We start from the raw sequence: 19,413 nt of genomic DNA on the forward strand, positions 1-19,413 counted from the left end.
AATGTGTCATGGCAGCCTTACATGACATGTTGACTTGGCAGTCATGATTGAACTGTCCTGTGGGCAGTCTGATGCATATTTATTAAATCAGAAATTTTACAAAATCTTATATAAAGTAAAAAGTTCATCCTTTCTCACTTCCGTGTTTCTCCTTGCAATGGCATGGGGCATCCACAACTTCCCTGTGCAACCTTTCCAGTGTCTCATAGACAAGATCTTTTTCCTAGTGTCTGATCTAAGTGTACTCTCTTTCAATGTAAACCCATTCCCCCCTGTCCTGTTTCTACATGCTCTTGTAGATACTCTTGCCTCCTATTACCTGTACGTTCCGTTCAGGTACTAAAAAGCACCAGTCAGCTGGGTGTCATCTGAGAATTTGCTGAGGGTGCACTTGATGCCTCTGTGTCATTAATGAAGGTATTAAATAACACTTATTAAATAACTAGTCCCAGTACAGATTCTTGAGGGACACCACTTGTTACTAGTGGACTCCGAGCCATTCATCACTACCCTCTGGATGTGACCATCCAACCAATTCCTAATCCACCCATGGAATCCATCACTCCAGTTTGGAGAGAAGGATGTTGCGGGGGATCATGTCAAAGGCTTTACAGAAGTCTGGATAAATGACATCTGTAGTACTTCCTTATCTGCTGGTGTAGTCATTCCATCATAGCTGGTTGGTCAGGCAGGATTTTCCCTTGGTGAAGCTGTGCTGGCTCTCTTGAATGACCTTTCTATCCTCCATGTGCCTCAGCACAGCTTCTGGGAGGATCTGTTACATGATCTCTGCAGGCACAGAGGTGAGGCTGACAGACCGATTGTTCTCCTTTCTATCCTTATTTAAGATAAATGTGCAATGTTGATCATACAGTAACAATCAAAATGTACAACCTGAAAAGTTGGCACAGGGTGCTAAACAGTCATTAAAAAAACCACCCTAATATAGCTGATAGGAACAAAAAAAAAAAAAAAGAAGCTCTTTTATTGTGATGAGGTTCATTGGATGCTCTTTTTTCTAAGATGAAAAACAAATAAAGTAATACACTGTGGCATAATTATCATACATTCTTCCAATTACTTTTCAAATAAAAGTGTTTTAAAGGATATACTAATTTGGAGTCTTATGTTTGAAATTAATGGTCTTGCATCAAATATTTCCTACCATAAATGTCCAAACCTTTGCAAAGATTAAAGTAAATTAGCACTAGCATGTTTCATTAATTGGTCACTGCAACAAGATGAAATACGGGACTAATATCAACTTTATGGATTAAGAAATGTGTCAGTTTTTCCATTCTGTCTCTCCAGGGCATATTTTTACTGCAAGGCCTGTCATGATGACATCACAGATCCCAAAAGGATAAAAAAATGTGGCTGCAAACGGCGTAAGTAATATTTCTATCCCTCCCTTCCTCTCCTTTTCATGAACTGTTCAGCCCTGAAGAATACCTGTACATGCATTTACATGTTTTACACAGTGGTGCAGAAAAGCTAAGAAACATAGTAAGTGCTGTTTGAGTTTCTGAAGTCCATACACACCACTCACACCTGTGTCTTCATTAAAAAGTAAATTAAAATTTTAACAAAAACTGAGGAATTAAGTGAAGCCAAATCTAACAGTGGAGGTTTCTGAGTTAAGAATTAGACAACAGTGAAGTTTTTTCTTTCATTCAAAACATGCAGATTCTGCAAAAGAAGAAACTAGGGAATTCTGTTTTATCATATAGCTATTGAAACATTCTTTTTTTGAAATAAATGAGCAGTTTTACTGGAGGAAAGGGTTGTCTGGAAGAAATTAATTATTAACACCTCTTACATATATCCTTTTAGCTTTAATGCTAATATTAGGTTTAGTTAAGTTCTTAAACTGTTTGGACAGTTTTTAATGAAGAAATAATTGAGTGTTTGAATGGAAATGAGACTTTTTATCTGAATTTCTATAAATATGTAGCAATCAGCATTTTACCCATATATACTTTGAAAAGACGTTTTCCAGGAGCCATCACAACCACACTTCAACCAAAGATGTGTTTGACCCATGCATATTTGTAATACCAATAGTAAAATTACTTAGGAATCAATTTCTCTTTGATTATCTAAATATTTATGTGCATTCCATGGTATTCTGCCATGACAAAGATAATTCAGTTTAAAAGTATTGATTAGGTAAATTGAACGATCTCAGAAGAGTTTGATCATGCCTATTTTACCATTACTTTTAAAAGGGAAAAAGCTCTCTTATTTATAGCTTGAGTCTGCGGTATTGGTGCACTGTTACAGAGGATGGAAGAATGCCTAAGCTGAAAATTCTCTGCCTTTTTGGAGTATCTGAAATGAATGAACTCTTGAAGATCATTTTAAAAAGAAAAAAATTTATTGCTGGAGATTTTAAAAAAACTCCTCTCCTCCAAAACACCAAGAGTGCGGAACAATAGTATGATAGGGAGAAAGCAGCTGGAACTGACAGAAAATGGTATTTATCTTCCCAGTAGCCACAAGGAGAGCAAAGCACATGGAAAGCATGCCTGATGTGGAAGGAATGTATGCATTGCCTAACATATTGGAAAAAAATTGTTCAAGAACAGTTTATCCATGTGAGAATGTGACCTTTGAACTGCTGCCAAAGCCAATGAGTCTGCTGAGTAAGTTCTGGTAAAGCCAGTTACAGATGCCTCAGGGTGCCTGTGACTCTCAAATGAAATCTTTTTTGAAATTACTCAACAGTTAAAGAGAAATATGTTACCTGCTTAATTTTATCTGGTTCTGTAAGGAAAAAACAAAACAAAACAAAAAAAACTAAAAAAACCCCTATTTTATTTCTATTTTCTTCTCTACTCCTCCTTCACATGGTGTATGCTTTTTAAACATGTCCTGCTTAAAAAAAAATAAATCCCAAAGATCTCTCAGTTTAACATGAGAAGTACACTTTTCCTTGTCATCTGCTAGAAGATAGGAATCAGGAACTCACATTATAATGGTAAAGAGCCCTTTCTTATTATGTGTTAATTATGAGAATCAAGGTAACCTTCTCAGTAGTTTGAAACCTGGGAGGAAACAGGGTATGACCCAGCCAAGACAATGGGTATTACCAGCAGTAAGGCCATGGAGAGGCAAGAGTAACAATTTCTGTGAGTAGCAGTTGGAAGGATTACAAATGGCATGGTCACACATATCAGTCCAATAAATGAAAGGGTGTTGGGCAGATGAACAAACAAAATGATTGAGTTAGTGAGGAAGAAGAAGGAGGTGGCTCTCAGAGCTGGTGCAGTGAGCACTGAACACTAAGGAGGGAATCCTCTGAGTCAGGTGAAGAATAATGGTCAGTGAGAATAACATCTTAAATTTCCCTTTAATCATCTCCCTTCTCCTCAGTCTGCCCTCCCTCCTCCTGTTTCTTAGACACACAAGGGGTCACAGATACCATGAGAACAGGCAGCCTGTAGTAGAGCTGAGAACAGCTTTCAATGAGGAGCATGTTCGCAAGTATTAGAAATAAGGCAATTACTTTTCTTTTTAAAGAAAAAATGAAGGGAAAAATTTCAATAGTAATTAGTAATTTTTGTTTCTTAAATTTTGTTGACAATTTTGAAATCCCTTTTATGGGACCTGCTTTTTGGATTTGGGTTTGTTTTTAAGGTAAGTCTTTAGTGCAGAATGTTAGTCACATAAAATGTTTTAGCTTTCAAATCTGTAATCACTTTTGAAAAAACTTAGATGAGTTATCCATCTGTAAATGATGCAAATCATTGGTCTTAAAAATGCGATTCTAACCAAAACAAAGCATGAATTGAGAAAACTTTCTCCCTATTGACTTAGACAACTGTCAACTGTGATGTCAACATTTAATACATCACTATGCCAATTTGATTTTTGACACTGCATACATATGCATATATAGTTCTATATGACAAATACATGCTTTAATGAGCAAGTAACATAGTAATTAGAGGCAACAAAATGTGGAAAATATGTAAGATGAAAGGAAAGGTTGTATATAAAAATATTGACACATTCAGGTGAATTAAATGTGAAAGAAATGGAAAACTTAATGGTGGCTCTAATTAATGCAGTTTCCCATAATGCTTAACTCACATTCTTTAATAATGCATCTGAGGTTGCACTTCAGTTTAGATACTTTCTGAATATTGTCTTGGGGTATTGTTGGGGTCTAAACGTGAGTCTGACCTACATAGCCATTTGTCCAAACTCGTTAGGCCTAATATTAATAATTCAGGGCAGATCAGTACATTTCTACAAGGCCAAGGATAATTCATGTAATCCTGCTTTCCTTTTGCAGTTTCTTTGCCATCCCTTTCTCCTTACCCATCCCACTCCCTGAATAACACATAAATGCTGATGGCATATTGTCCAAAGAATTACTTGTGTGGAAGTTTTATTCACAGATTGTTAATTTTTTTTTAATATCTTCAATCTCTTTCCTATTCCAGTTAACTGTAGTTTTTGCAGCAAGAGGCCAACTATATGTATATATTTATATAAAATGCTACCACGTTGGGATGAAATCTCTAAACTGGATGACCTGTTCCTCCTGTTCCTTTCATTTTGTGCAACAGCTATGGTCTAATTCTCTATATATTTTTTCCAGTGACAGTGCTTGCTGTGAACGGTGGGGGTTGAACCCCAGAGGGGACAAATCATGTGTACATTGATGTGTTTGAAGGAATTTCTTGTAATCTATGACAATTGACAAACTTTTGATTTATTTTTCCTCTTGCTGCCTTGGAACACGGCCCCTACTATATTTTAACTGCACACTGATAGTGATCTATTGTGAGTAAAAATGGGTTCCCTGTAGCCCAGAGTGCGGTCCAACCTGTCTTTCTCTAGCAGAGAGTATTTTTGTTCAGTATTTTGGTTCTTTTCTTTATTTATGTTGCATGTAGCAGTGACGTCATACCCACAAGTTTCTCATTGTTTACACCAATGGAGATTAGGGTGACGTTGAAGAAAATACAGCAGTTTTCCCTTCTTCCACCTATTTGCCCTTTTTTTCTCCACAAGCTTATTTTTATCCCTAAATGAAAATTAGATCTTGGCAATAGTATTTCCTTGAAATTATTCTAGGGATATCTCATTAATTTTTAGGGATATTGGTTAGGCTGGGGTAATTGCCACTACAGCACTCTTTGCCTGGTTAAATACAATTCAGTTGTCAGGTCCCTGTTTATTTTTTTGATACTTTGTCCTTTCCATTGCACAGTTGACACAAAGAGTAGCACAGCAGTTTTTTACTGTCCTTATCTAACTTCTTTCTCCCCAATGACAGAAAAAAGAGAGTTATGGGAGAAAGCCAGACAATGAATTAAAAGTGTGGTTTTAGAGATACCTTCAACAGGAAACAAGCTGCAGTGATTATTTTCCTGAGCTTGCTGGTTTTGACACTACTTACATAAGTAGACACACACTGACTTTTCAGGGCCTTAGCTGTAAAGTTTAACAGTAATATTATATATATAATATGAGCTTTATGGACCACTTCATATCAATCTAGGTCATACCACTTGAAAGTGTGCAGGGTCTATAAAGGCTCTCATCAGCCACTTTGTGTGTACACTCATGGTAAATACAGCATTTGGGACATGGAAAGAATTTGCTGCTTAGAAATACAAGTGCTGCAAAGAAATGTGCTGGTTATAGGGCAGTGTTGGGATTATGTGGGCTTGTTCTTTCAAAGAGCAAGGGGGATCGAGTATCTCATAGCTGCAGAGCAGCGTTGCTGTGCCAGATTGAGGCTGTAAATTTACTGTGCAGCTGCAGCTATTCTAAGTGAAGGAGGCCATGGAACTTCAACATTTTACCAGATATTCTGAATTTATTGTGTAAAAACACTTCAGGTCTTAATCAGGATTGAGATATTTTCCCCCTCTCAGCTCTACACACTGTAGGATCTTGCAAAGAATCAAGGAATAATTTATGCTCTTGATAAAGTTCTGGCCTTCTTGAAATTATGGTGGCATTATGATTAATGCCTGCATTATGATTATCATTATTTATTATTTATTTTATTGTGGTGCCTGCAAACTACACTAAAGGATTGAGATCCTGTTGTGGAAGAAAATATTCAAGGACAACAGAAATTTCTTCAAGCATCTATTTTTAGCTAATAAAATGACACAGCAGAAAGATGAAGCAGCAGGAAAAAGCAGATTGTGAAACAGGTCAGCGTGATAAGAATCAACAGTAAAACAAATTCCATGGATGGAATGGTGAATCCTATTGACTTTGAGGCAAAATACTGTAAGCAATTTTTATTTAAAATACGTTCTTATGTTGAGACCTTTCTGAACTAAAGAAATTCATTTAAATGGTAATAAATAAGTAATGGAGTTATTCATGCTGTGAAAGAATTAGAAAAGAAAAGGTCACGTAGTTTTGGTTTGTTTTTTTTCCATTTCCCCAATAGCTTAAGTTTGTTTAGAAATGTAGTTTGCTTTGAGAGTACACTGGCTGAGAGTCTTCTGTAAGGTAATGAAGGAATGGTCATGATCAGATTTGAAAATTAAAGTGAATTGGTCTATAAATGTGCTATTACATCAAAACCTGTGAGTCATTCTTATATTCTTATATCTGATAAAACAGGGCAAGATGTCCACTAGGATCTCCTGCTATTTCTATAGTTTTGACATAGAACAGCATCTTTTGAATTGGAGCAAACAAGTTACCAGTTGTCATTGATGGAAAAAATTAGAAGAGAGTGAACAAGCCCCCTTGCTAGTCTTGTAAAAATTAAATAATGGAGAGATAGATTTTCCTGTTGTGTTAAGGTGAATAAATTCTCAGAAGCAGTTTAAGGTAGGCTGCTGTATTTTTCAGTAAACTGAAACTGTGCTGGGGGAAGTCCTGTCTGTGTTTGAGTCTCATGATGCTAACCAGCATTGCTGGCTGGCGATCACCAGTCTGGTCGCCTTTAATGCTGATGATTTTTCACTCATACTTTGGATCATGAGAACTTGACGAATTGAAATAACACTGTGCATTTCAATTCTGAAGTGTCTTGGGACCTTTTTATACCTTTTTGTACCATTGGGTGGTCAGGAAGCCTCGGGTTCCTGCTCCTAAGCAGCTGCTGCCTGAGAGAGATCCACTAGGTGTCCTCGGAGCTCCACCCTGGCTGCGCTGAGCCCAGGGAAAAGCGCCGCAGTGACGGGAGCAGCACCAGGATGGGGCACAGCCTGTGGCTTACGAAAAATCAGGAAAGAAGAAGGAATACTTTGTTCTGCTTTCTTTAAAGAAAGAAAAGGAGAAAAAAAAAGATAAAGGATCTGTTCCTTGACATTTTAGGTAGAGAAAAATCTGCAGTTTCCTTTGCTTATTTTTGCAGCTGGAAATAGTTCCCATTACTGTTTGTGAACTCTAAGTAACACTTCAGATCCAGACAATCTACACATTTTAACTGTACTTTTTGACTTTTTGAGATCAGAAAGTAAGGTATTGTGGGAAGCTTAGACATCTGGGGAGCTATTCTTTCTTTTATAGAAAGGAAGGCTACTGCCTTCTGAGAAAAATTGCATCTGAAAGTTTCTAGAAGTATTTATTTACTTTATAAGTAATGGAAAGAAACTTTGCTCTCCTTTTGCTCTTAATGAGTAGTTCATATGTGCCTTGTTTTGTAAATTATTTAAGCAGTCTTAACTTAAGGTCCATTAAAACTTCCCCTGATATTTTTACTGATTAGTTTTACAAATGTTGTGTGATTGTCATCATATTAAGTACAAGGATCTGTCTTCTCTTTTTTTTCCTATTTATTATGCAATTGAAAATAGGAAAGTAGTTTCCTTTATGTCCCAACTTTTGTTTTCACCAGTATCAAATTACAATTCTATTCAACAGTTATAACACATCTAGGAATAGAAGTAAGTTGATTCTTATGCAGGTTCTACAGGTGTCAAATAAATTTAACACACACCCAGAGGCTGTTCTTAAGGTCCCCCTGTCTCTCTGATGATTCCCATTTTCTGTTAATGTTTATGGAAGTTTTATAGAAAATGGTATGTGTGTGGCTGAACCATTTAGAGTCATTTCTGTGCTGTCTTTGATCTCGTCACTAGTCATCCCTACTAATAATGCGTGTTTTGTTTTATTTGAAATGAGTATTGTATTTGGTGTGAATGTAACTGACTGTATAAAAGGAATGAAGAGTAACAGCATGCTTTCTTTCCAAAAGTTATTGCTCTGATACGCAGTTGCTTATATACTTGTTAAAACCCTTGTGGCAAGTCCTTTCTGCTACTTGTATTTCCAGGTCCAGGCCTGTTTCCTGCATGTTAATGATGTGAAATATTCAAATGATGCATGATCTCCAGAACAACTGACAATAATAGTTAAAAACAGTCCCTGAAAGTTATTGCTTTTGAGAAACGCCATTGTGTCCTTCCCCTGTTGAAGAGAAGGCCTTAAATTTCCAACTTTATTGTTTTAATTCTGATGAAAATGGTACAAAAAGTTTGCCTTCCCAGCCTTCTTTGCCCTTAAGGATGATTTCTTTTTAATTTCCATAAATGTGTCCTATCCTATTATTGACTGTTGACAAGATATGGCCAGAAATAAATGAAAACCAGGGACTGTTGCTAACCAATGATGGAGCAGTTGGGAATTTCTGAGCAGTGTGTTTTGCTACAGCATTTGATTAGAAAAAGTTCTTCAAAACAGCTATAATTACAGCAAAATGGGCCTGCTTTTTCAACCTCACCTACTGTCAGCGTGTCTCACAAATTCCCTTTATTTTTCTATAATTTCCTTAAAAAATAAGAAAGTAGGCATACTGGAAAGACTGTCACAGTTTTGGTAACTTATTTCACTTTTCTTTTGCTGTCCAACTTTTTAACTTTAAAGAATGTGTTGGGAAGAGTTAGAGGGAAAACATGGGAAAATGCTGTTTTGAATTTTCTCTGTAGTTTGAATGTGTATGCATCAAAAGCTGCAGTGGAAACCTTCTTACTAAAAGCCAAGCTCTGAGGAATGATGTACTATGCAATGAACAAGCCTGATGCTGCATGATGAATTTCTGAACAGCTGTAAGATAACTCTACTAGGATGCTGAAAGAACATGGCATTAGTCATGTGAGCAAAGTTTTAGAGGAATGGGGTCGCTGCTGAAGAGATCACTCATTCATCTCCCTCAATGCCTGTTTTCCACAATCATAATGTTACCCTTGCTTGACAAGTATACTGTATGGCAAGCCATCAAGGCCTTAGAACAGGACTTGACCCATCTGAGTGATTTCAATCCCTCTTTCCTGGTGACTGTGGGATTAAGAAACTGGAAAAAAAAATTATTTTAAATTTAATGTCATTACCATAACGCGAAAAAGACATCCTAAACTGAAGGTACAGGCCAGAGAAACATTACCTTTTCTCTGCATTTGATTTTAAGGTTTTGTTTTTGCCTGTCAGTGTTGTTTTGTTTTTTAGTATAATTGAGTCAGTTCAATCTAAACCATTACCAAAAGTTGGTTCAGTGCAACATGTGAAACAATCTAAATGGCCTTTGGATTCCTTGAGATGTAAACATACCTGATTTAGATGACATACAAAATTCCAGGATGGTAATTATACATTCATTTATAAAGTAGGATGCTCTGTATTTCTAGAAATACATAACAAGAACATTCAGATGACTGAAAGATAAAGATGTTCTAACCTGGCACTTGTTTTGGAGCTAACAGTTAATTCTAAGTTCAGTTATTTTGTTCTTGATTAACTTTTGAATCCAGAGCAGAAACCATGCCAATGATTGGCTCAGCATGTTTCAGTGGATCAATGCTCTGTGTGCTTTTGGTGATGCCTTATTTGTGAACTGAACTTAATGTCGAGCATATTTACCATTTTTAGTTTTGTCTCTTTTATGGGCAAATTTTGGTATTCTGTCAAGAGTTGATTTGAATTCCTGAAGATAAAATGTAAGCAAAATTAATTTTTTGGAAAATTTTATTAATATCTTGTAACTCTTTATTAATGTATAATTAATTGTAGTAAAGATGTTCCTTGGCACAGTTTAATACAGAAAAAATATTATAATACATTTCAAAATAAATATATTTATATATATGTGTGTGTATGTATAATGCATATGTGTGTATGAGCGTGTGTATGTAAGAATATATGTGTATGTGTGTTTCTGTGTGTGTGTACATACATATATATATATTTATATATGAAGAAATCTCTGATTTTTACAGGAAACAGGATAGGCCAAAGTATCTATATGGACTAGCAACTTCTGTTTTCATTTTAACCCAATGGTATTAATTGTGCCAAGGGAAAAGCATATTCTTATTATTCTGTGCTTTTACTGTGTTCTATTTTGATCCAAACACTTGACTGTAAACAGTAATTTTCCCCCATGACTGCGGTCACCCTCTAAGACTGAACAGAAATAAAGAGCAATTAATCTTTTGCCCTACTTTTAATGTACAGCCAAAGTGTTATCAATAATCTCATTGCATTTTTTTTTCCTGGGTCAAGACTGTTAACATTAACTAAGGCCTGTATTAAATCCCTTAAATTACCTTCCAGCTGCCTTGTTATATATATAACCTTGCCATTAACCTGCTGCTCTTCCTCTCCTCCCATCCAACACATGGTTATAGCCAAGATGTCCATCTACAAGAGAATGAGACTGGCATGTTGTTTTGATTGCGGACGCTCTGAGCGTGACTGCTCTTGCATGTCAGGCAGTGTACATAGTAACATGGACACCCTTGAGAGAGCCTTCCCACTTTCTTCTGTCTCTGTTAATGATTGCTCCACCAGTTTACGTGCCTGTAAGTTTTAACACCAACACATGCTGTTCCATGTTTGTGGTGTCTGTGGTATCATCCCTGTCTTGTGTCGTGCATTGTAGTTCTATGAGATTTTACTGGGCTGATGCTTTTTCAAAAAACCAACCCCAAATTTGATCACAGCTCTGTATTTATATTTCTGTTTTATTTTTAATGCAAAAAAATGTGAATCATTATTTTGCTTTATGTGCTCTTTATGAAGCATCCTCTTGCAATAGCCTTCAGGACCTTAGTAGTGCAATGTGGTGACATCTTTTTTATTTAATTCATACAATACAAATTGTCATTAATTAAGCAATAAGTGCTTTGGTGGAGGACCAGACCTGTGTCTAAATCTGTGGCTGGTGCCAAGTGGGTAACTTTAATAATGCTGGCACTAGCGTACCATACAACATAGTAGCTGGAATTCTACTCTGTGCTGCTACTTTTGCCTTCAGTTTTGTTTGTAATTCTTCATTCTCAGTAAAGCAAGGTCGTCCATCTAATACTGAAGCCACAGACCTGTTTGTACTTTTTGTAAAATCGGTTGTACTTTTTGTAGCAGTTTTTTAGAAAAACTAGGCTGGTGCAAGTCCCTGGTACAAAAGTTTTGAAATTAAATGGAGAATCTGTTCCATAGGACAGTAACATTCTGGAATGTGCCCTGAAAGCTATTTTGAAAGATCAGAGTTGAGAGGGAAAAGAGAGAACCTAGAACAATTGTGCGTGGCCATTAATTCTTCGGACAAGCTGTAGGGATTCCAAAGCTTGGATCATCAACTGAGGAAGATTGTTAAATGGCTTTTTGTTTGTTTGTTTGTTTCATTTTCTTGTCCTCTTTAGTCATTCTTAACAGGCAAAACTATGTCTTGGGACAGGAGCTGTTTTCCTTTCCCTACCCAAATGGCAAAGAAAAGCTGTAATATTATTTAGATACAGCTGTTAGAATAAATTGGAGTTTTGGTCAGGAAGCATGTCCGTTTTCCAACACAAGTCATTATGGATGAAAGTGCCTTCCTCTATGAAGGCTATAATGTAGTTTTCAGATTGTGCACCTGGTTGTCTTTTGGTACCATATTGCAGTATGTAGCCCAAGTGGTAAATGATTTTGCTTTAACTGTTTTGACTTACAAACTATTTTTCCAGTCACAAATATAACAATCCTATAGTTGTCACATTTCTTTTGTCTGAAGACCATAAAAATTAAAAGTATTCTAATAGCATTTCTTGGAGATTTTACCAAAAATCATATCTCTCTGTGTATAAGCACTCTGAACATCCTAGCTATCTACTTGCTTGCAACTCATGTATCACCATAAAGTGGATGGTTTCTAATTTTAAGTCTTGTTCTAAATCACAGGAGGTTTTATCCTTTAATGAGAATTTTATCAGGGTAAAATGTAGCAAAGCATACTTTGTTAAGAAAAGTGAGCAAGAAACCTTCCTTTACTGAGAGTTTTGCAGGCAGTTTTTTCTACAGTATAACAGCCTCAGTAACACCATGCCTGGTAGAGTTTGTAGAGTACAGACTGGTACAGAGAGTTTGTGGCTGGGTCCTGGCACTGGTGTTAACAGCAACCAGATTAGGATAAATTAATATGTCCTCTGCAAGTGGGTAAAATTTCTGCCATTAGCACTGTTTGGCAAGGAAAGAAAAACTAATTTGTAGGTTTACCATAGCTTTCAAGTCCACTTAAGACTCTACAGAGGCAGATAAAGTAAACATTTTTGATTGTGTTGCCTGCTGAGCCAAAACCCTCCACAATAATGGTATTATTTCCAACAAAATCCAGAGCTTTTTAGGAAACATGTTAGAGCTACGTTATATTTTGAAGGATAAGTGATATTGACAGCTTTGAGGATTTTTAGCATCCTATCTTTCATGGGCCTTTTCCCCCCTTCATCACTTCATCAAATCAAAAGAGATCTCAGTCTTCCCCTTGTGAGGCTAGTCACCTTTGACTGTTAATACTAAGTACAAAAATCAATACCAATTCACACTCTTTGCAAAGCAGCATAAGCCTTTCTTTTCCAATTAAAATATATATATGCACACACAACGCTGCACTGGCAGGGCTTCAATAGAAATCAGTGTGTTTTCTTTGCAGTGCACTGGGGTTGGACGATGCCCATCTTGACAGAGCTAGTTAGCTCAGAGAATGGTGGGGAGAGTCAGCTTTTCATTAAATATGAGCAGATGTGAAATGTAGAGTGTTTGACAATTAGAAATGGCAGCAGCAGGGCCCCAGAATCAAAGTGAGGTCAGATTGGTGGATCAGATTACCTCTCTTACATTCTTTAGTTGTTCTGAAAATCATTTTAAATTAGTGTCAGTGGAGCCATGATGGGTTTTGCCCTTTGTCTTTTATGCTACGACTGTATTGTTTCCCCAGACACTCATTAAAGGTCATTATACTATTACAGGGCTTGCTTTGGTCGTGGTGCCCCAGTTGAGTTGGTCTGCATTTACAATTGCTTAATGTACTTCTTTTTTTTCTTTTTTTTTAACTTTTGATTATAAAAGCGGGCTTTTTTTTCCAAGGTAAATAAAATCACAGACCATTGTATGAAGCTTCTTGAAACAATGAGCAGTTTTTGTTTGAATTAGTGCTATTTCTAAAAATTGGATGTCGAGTAGAAGATATCAATTTACATATTCATTGGTGTACACAGGATTTAATCTTCTAATAGTATAATCTGCAGAGAAAGTAACACTTGCAGTGTATTTTCCATGTGAATGAGTCTCTCTGTTATTATACTGTTGTTTTTAATTTCAGCAAATGAAAATTGGTATTTTGATTAGGTGTAATTGCATAAAAAGAGCTTTTGAGTTTATAGGCTGTTTTCTGGAAAAATATACTAATAGTTTTTCTAAATGTAAGGAAAGAGAATTTTAAGTGGTTTTTTTGTATCTACATTTTTACAGGTTTAGCTGTATTTTGCTGTAGATTGCTATATGAATAGCAAATGATCCAAATATTTTTTGCATTGGAGACTCAAGTCAGAGTGAAGAGAGGCACTTAGCCACTGAAAAACCTGGGTTGCTTTATGCAATGAAATTATGTTATTAGCAAGTGTGATGTTTCTGTTTAGGTCTGTGCCATGTCTTGGGGGGTGCCATTCAAGTGATTAATTGATACAGACAGAATCTTAACCTGAACCATTTAATTTCTGTGTTTCTCCATCACCATATGGCTATGTTTTTCAGGAACATGAAAAGTTCATGTTCCTAAATGAAACCTTTCCTGAAGCTGTCGCTGCACCCACTGACGTGGGAATCTAAATTTTCAAGGATATTCTCAATATTAGGCCCAGACATATCTAATTGAGCTAGTAAGAAAACATGCTTTGGCATGCTCTGGTAGTTCTGAGAAGCTTTATGGGAAGACTTTTGCTTTGGTGATTATCAAGGATCTCTGGAGAAAAAAGAAAACAGTTATTACTGTATTTTGAATTCAGGGTTCAGCCCAGACTCTTAGACATCTTACATGGAATGACCATGCTAAGAAAAGTTGGAAAAAGCGTAACTTTTGAAAGAAGCAAAGCATGTATCTACCTCTCTGCCAGACCAAGTTTAAAGCCATATATTCCATATAATCTTCTAGTGTCAGCACATGTTTTATTCTGTACAAACAAGTTAGCTGCTGAATCTTTCTCAAAGGACCTAAAATCACATTCTGCAAGGTTAAGTGAACGTTTTGGGTACCAAGGTTGGTCAACTATGCTGAAACTATAACTGGTGATGGGACCTTAGCGAGTTAGGCCAAGAAAAACTCCAGCTTCTTCACTGACCTGTTACCTCACACCCTTCCTGTGTGTCTTTGCAACTGGAAAAGCCAAATTCTATACCAAGAGTTCAAATGATGTGTAACTCACTCATCTATCCAGGGAGTTGATTATTTACATTGCTCAGTGTATCTAAAACTCATCAGTTGTATAAATATTCTTGGACTTTTCTAAATGAGTTGATAATTATTAAGTCCCAGGTTTTTGAAATACTGGCTGAAAAGCTAGCAGACTCTATTTCTCCTAGAATGCAAGACAGCATCCTTTGCTTTCTACAGAGGATGTATCCTCTGCTTTTCTAACCCACTACTTCTCTAGTCCTGCTGCAGTAGCCAAGACAAGGAGCTGTCATTCATGAGCTGAGGTGCAGGAAGGGCAGGTATGTGACCTCTCGGGAGACAACTTTCAGTGCCAGAATTTTCTGTTCACCCTTTACCACAATGGGTTTCCTTTCACAGGATGTCTATACCACCTTGTGGTAGCTAGAGACTGTGAGATGCTCATTCACCTATGAATATCATCACATTTACATTATATTTATAATGCTCTGATTATGACAAGGTGGGGTAGTACCACTGCTTTCTCCACCTTTTCTGAGCTGTGAGATTTCTGCAGTAGCTTTAGGAGGGAAGGGGACCTGTTTGCTTTGAAAATCTTACTTTTGCATATCCTGCATACATCCTTTCTCTTTTATACAACCTACTGACCTCTGTGTGGTCACACTTTCTCATCTTTGCCCTGCACAAAAAACCAATAATATGCTTTTAATGTTTTGAGGAAGAAGAAGAGATTGAGGGAATAAATAAGCAACTGGATCTTGGAAATGAAAAAAACTGGGAAAGGAAAGACAGATGCTCTCCTTTCTGAATGACATAAGGTCCTAAACTAGTGATTATAAACAGATTGTTTTGGTTTTTTACAGCTTACTTCTATGGAATGACCCCACCTCTGTGTACTGGACAATGAGAGAGCACCATGTTGTAAAGTCTAAATTTATTTTAATTTTTTTTTAAGTGAGATTAATGAGAATGGAATATTAGAATGGGACATAGTGCCAAATAAATTCTTGGTAATTCAAAGGCACAGAGAATGTAAATAATAATAAGCCCATGAACGGAACTGTAGGTGTGAAATACTGGTTTATGTAAAACCAGTTCCAGATACTTTTAGAGTGACAGATTTTTACTTCTGTTAGATTGGTTTCCATGCATTCAGTGTTGTATTCCTGAGAATTGACTGTGATGTTTCCATGACTATGATATTTCTTCTAAATACCTCTGCAAGACTATGTTTCCCCTTTCAAATACTGAAAGTAATGTAAAAATGGGTACCTGTGTTTATTTTAGTTGCCAGTTTTTAAGAAAGAACACTATTTAAGATAACTCAGTTAAGATACAACTGCATAAGAAATCAAGCATATATATCTTGACGGTTGCTACTGAGGAATGAAGGAAATCACCTTCCTTAGCCATCTTCTGAGAGTGATCCACTGTTGAAAAAGCTGGTATTGCTAAAACTGGACAGTGGGGTTTTAAAACCCATAAAACCAGATAACAGAACAATTGAAAAAAATACCACTGTGGGAGAACCCCCACAGTGCTATTTTATAGAGGGTCTTATGGTGTAGCCACTGCTATGAAGTCAAAGTTTGTACATGCTGGAGATTTCCATATCTGCAGCCAGCTTCATAGCCTAGTACTGGCAAATCAGAAGCCAGACACTATGAAATCTGCTTTCCTGGGACTGGAAAATACCTTTTTACTTTCAGACTTCATTTATATCTACAATTCTGCATAACCTACTTTCTTTCCATCATCTTCTCCTTGTTGCAATCATCCAAAGATGCGTTCAGGTGTCTCCACTAAAGAAGATGGGATGAATTGACTCAATAAGTGCAATCACAGTCTTAACAAGCACTCAAGAACTGCTTGCTGGAACAGTGGTTTCACTGAGCCAACCCTTTGTGTGCCTTTCTTGCCCTCCTGATGTCCAGCCCTCCTCAAGGAGGTGATCCCCTCCTTGATCCAGCTGTACTTTGCTCTGTATTGGTAACAGTGAGATAGAAGCAGTGATCAGAATGGGCTGGTGTATGGCCTCATGAGACTCCCAGTATCTATTCCATCATTTTCTTCACATATATGAGTGCATCATGACTTCTGTATTTCTTCTCTCTCTGAAGAGACAACATTAATTGCAAAAGGGGAAAAGTGACAGGAAACAATTGGTATTTTGCACTAGGTGACTCCAACTGTGCAGTTATGCTCTAAGACAAAAAAATTAATCCCTTTTATTGTTCTATACTTTAATAGAACTTGAACTGCTAAATTATTTAAGCTTCTTTTGGGCATAGTATGAGCATATAGGTGAATACCGAGTTGTAGAAGTACTGTAGTAGGAAAAAACCCAGAACAATCCCTCCAAACTAAGCTGTTTTCAGAAGGTAGAATGGTAAAAATGGGACAACCTGGCTCATTGCTAGATAATATAATTAATGAGGTATGCACTATTCCAGGTGAGTTTTGTGATGCAGTGTATACCTCTATGCTGATGAGAGTAAGCTCTGCCCAATTTGTGATGTCTGTAACAAGGAGATGAACTCTTACATCATCATGGGTTGGAGGTACTGCTAAGTTTAGCAGTGAAACCTTTGAAAAATTGGGATAGTGGGGGAAGGAAAGATCAAGAAGTCTGCTTTTAATTTCTTTAGGCCTTTATGTTGAGTAGTGATTCTTGCCAGGGTCACAGGAAGGGACTAGTGAGTGTCTTGCTTTTATGGGTACAAGCTAGGAGAGATGCTGTCTGCATCCTGTGGAGAGAATTTAGCAGAGGCCTTATGCAAGGTGACATGGAAATTATGTTTGCATTTTTAGTTCCTGAGTGTGGCTGGTTGTCACGAAACTCACCATGACAGTTTCTTACCACCAGGCAGCAGATTCTTCCTGTTACCTCCTTGGTGTGGGACAGATGCTGGCCAGTTAGGTCTCCTTCTCTACTGCTTTCGAGCTATTTCAAGCGACAGATGCCAGAGCTGGCTCGGTTTCAGCTTGAGCATTTCTGTCATAGCCCTGCCTTGAGCCCAAATTCTGACCTTTACTATATGAAGTAAAGTATTTATGAACAAGCAGTGGCTTGATCCAGAGCAGGCTTAGAGCAAATGTCAAGTGTCAAGTCAGTCTCCTGCCTCCTTATACCACCTGCATTAGGAACCTGGATTAGACCCTAGACTACAGCACTGACTGCCTTAGGCTTTATGGGTCTGGAGAGACATAACTTATTAACAAAGAGTTATTAAATTTTTATCAGTTTTATAACGCAATGTAAATGCCTTCTATGAATCTACATTGTATTCATTATCATTTAAAACGTTAATTAAGTCAAAGTTGCATTTAATTTACTTCTAAATGTGCCTTTGGGAGGAAGCTTTTTAAAACAGCTGTAGAATTGGGAAGCTCATTGATGCTGGGAAGTTGTTAGTACCATTTTTCAGGATAGGTCCCCCAAATTGATTGCCATTTTGACTCTTAGCTAGTTTGTGTGGATGTTATCGGACAAGGTCTCAAATTAATATTGAAACAACAGCAAAAAGCTATCAGCTTATGCTAATCACAGAGACGCTTTGATACGTAATTCATGTTCTTTTCTAATTACTTCAAAACTAAAATTTTGATATGTAAATCCTGTACATGTCATACTCTTGTTATAATTTATTTTCTTTTGTATCCTTATTCTTTGTCTCCTTTTTTAATTCAAGGAAAAAAGATGTTCACTACTCTGGAATATTTCCCCTCAGATTGAGAGAAAAAGAAACCTTCTGGCTTATATCTTACACATTTTATGTAATCTGAAGGCATTGTAGTAAATAGAAGAAGGTACTCATTCTAATATTGTTGGACCACAACAGACCACAATATTGTTTCAACATATAAAGTGGAATGAAGTTTAGTATAAAAATCCCTAAAATGAAAGCCCTTGCTTTACATATGGCAGTGTTTTTGGTTTTGATGCATTTTGATATAAAAACAGGAGAAATATGGAAAAAATAAAACACAGTGGATCCATCATCTGATTATTCCATGAGACCCCTAGCATATTTAATATGTGCTTACCTTTAATCAGGTTTGCAGTGACATTAGTAGTCACTAATATAAGTGACTAATATAATACTTCCATACTTCTAGAATTGGAAGCAGGGGCAGCCAATTTCTTACCTAGGCTAGGAAAATCTAGTGAATTAGAACAAGAGATCTTCAGATTTTATCAAGGTCAGTGTGGGTCCAGCAGAGTGGATGAGCCCCCAGTCTGAAAGTCCAAAGCAACTTACAAGACAATTTTTCCAGGTCTTTGTATTTTCTACTGAGTACCTAGAACCTTCTGAGGTATTTGTGTACTCCAGGAAACACAACCTCATGAATTATTTATGTTCTGCATGAAAAGAGGAGATTGTTGTCATATAACTCCATATGAGGTTCTTGAAGTGCCACAAGACAAGTGCCCATGCTGTACTGTTGCTTTGATTGGGGTTATGGTAGACAGGAGGGGGTGGGACAGAACACATGAAGAAAGTTTTAATTTATTTTTAAGAAATCATAAATACATTTATTTCAGTATGTAAATTCTTAACTATGTTGATAATATACTTCAGATTAAAGTTCAGTCATCCTTTCACTGTTTGAGACTATTCACCAACTTCTTTTGGCATTTTTTTATAATACTATGATATATCTTTCCTTATGATGCTTTACTTAATATTGTGATTCACTTGTTATCAAAGATTTTAGGAAGCATAGTGTGTGCTATCTCACACAGACATGCTTCACTGATACTGATCAGATCTTGTTAGCAC

At 36.8% G+C, this 19,413-nt stretch overlaps 1 protein-coding gene across 19 annotated transcripts in view; it reads left to right on the forward strand.

Moving 5' to 3' along the window:
- Nucleotides 1-19,413, forward strand: part of KCNMA1 (potassium calcium-activated channel subfamily M alpha 1) — a 423,584-nt gene that overhangs the window by 319,532 nt on the left and 84,639 nt on the right. For 14 of the 19 annotated variants that reach the window (XM_064430354.1, XM_064430357.1, XM_064430362.1 and 11 more), the window contains one exon: nucleotides 1,312-1,388. In XM_064430354.1, the coding sequence (XP_064286424.1) occupies nucleotides 1,312-1,388 (77 nt within the window). Of the gene's footprint in view, nucleotides 1-1,311; nucleotides 1,389-2,492; nucleotides 2,646-10,613; nucleotides 10,788-19,413 lie in introns of all 19 variants that reach the window. The other 5 variants (XM_064430351.1, XM_064430371.1, XM_064430370.1 and 2 more) reach the window with 2 other exon arrangements.

The sequence above is a fragment of the Passer domesticus genome, chromosome 8, assembly GCF_036417665.1.
Source record: "Passer domesticus isolate bPasDom1 chromosome 8, bPasDom1.hap1, whole genome shotgun sequence".
NCBI classification, from domain to species: Eukaryota; Metazoa; Chordata; class Aves; order Passeriformes; family Passeridae; genus Passer; species Passer domesticus.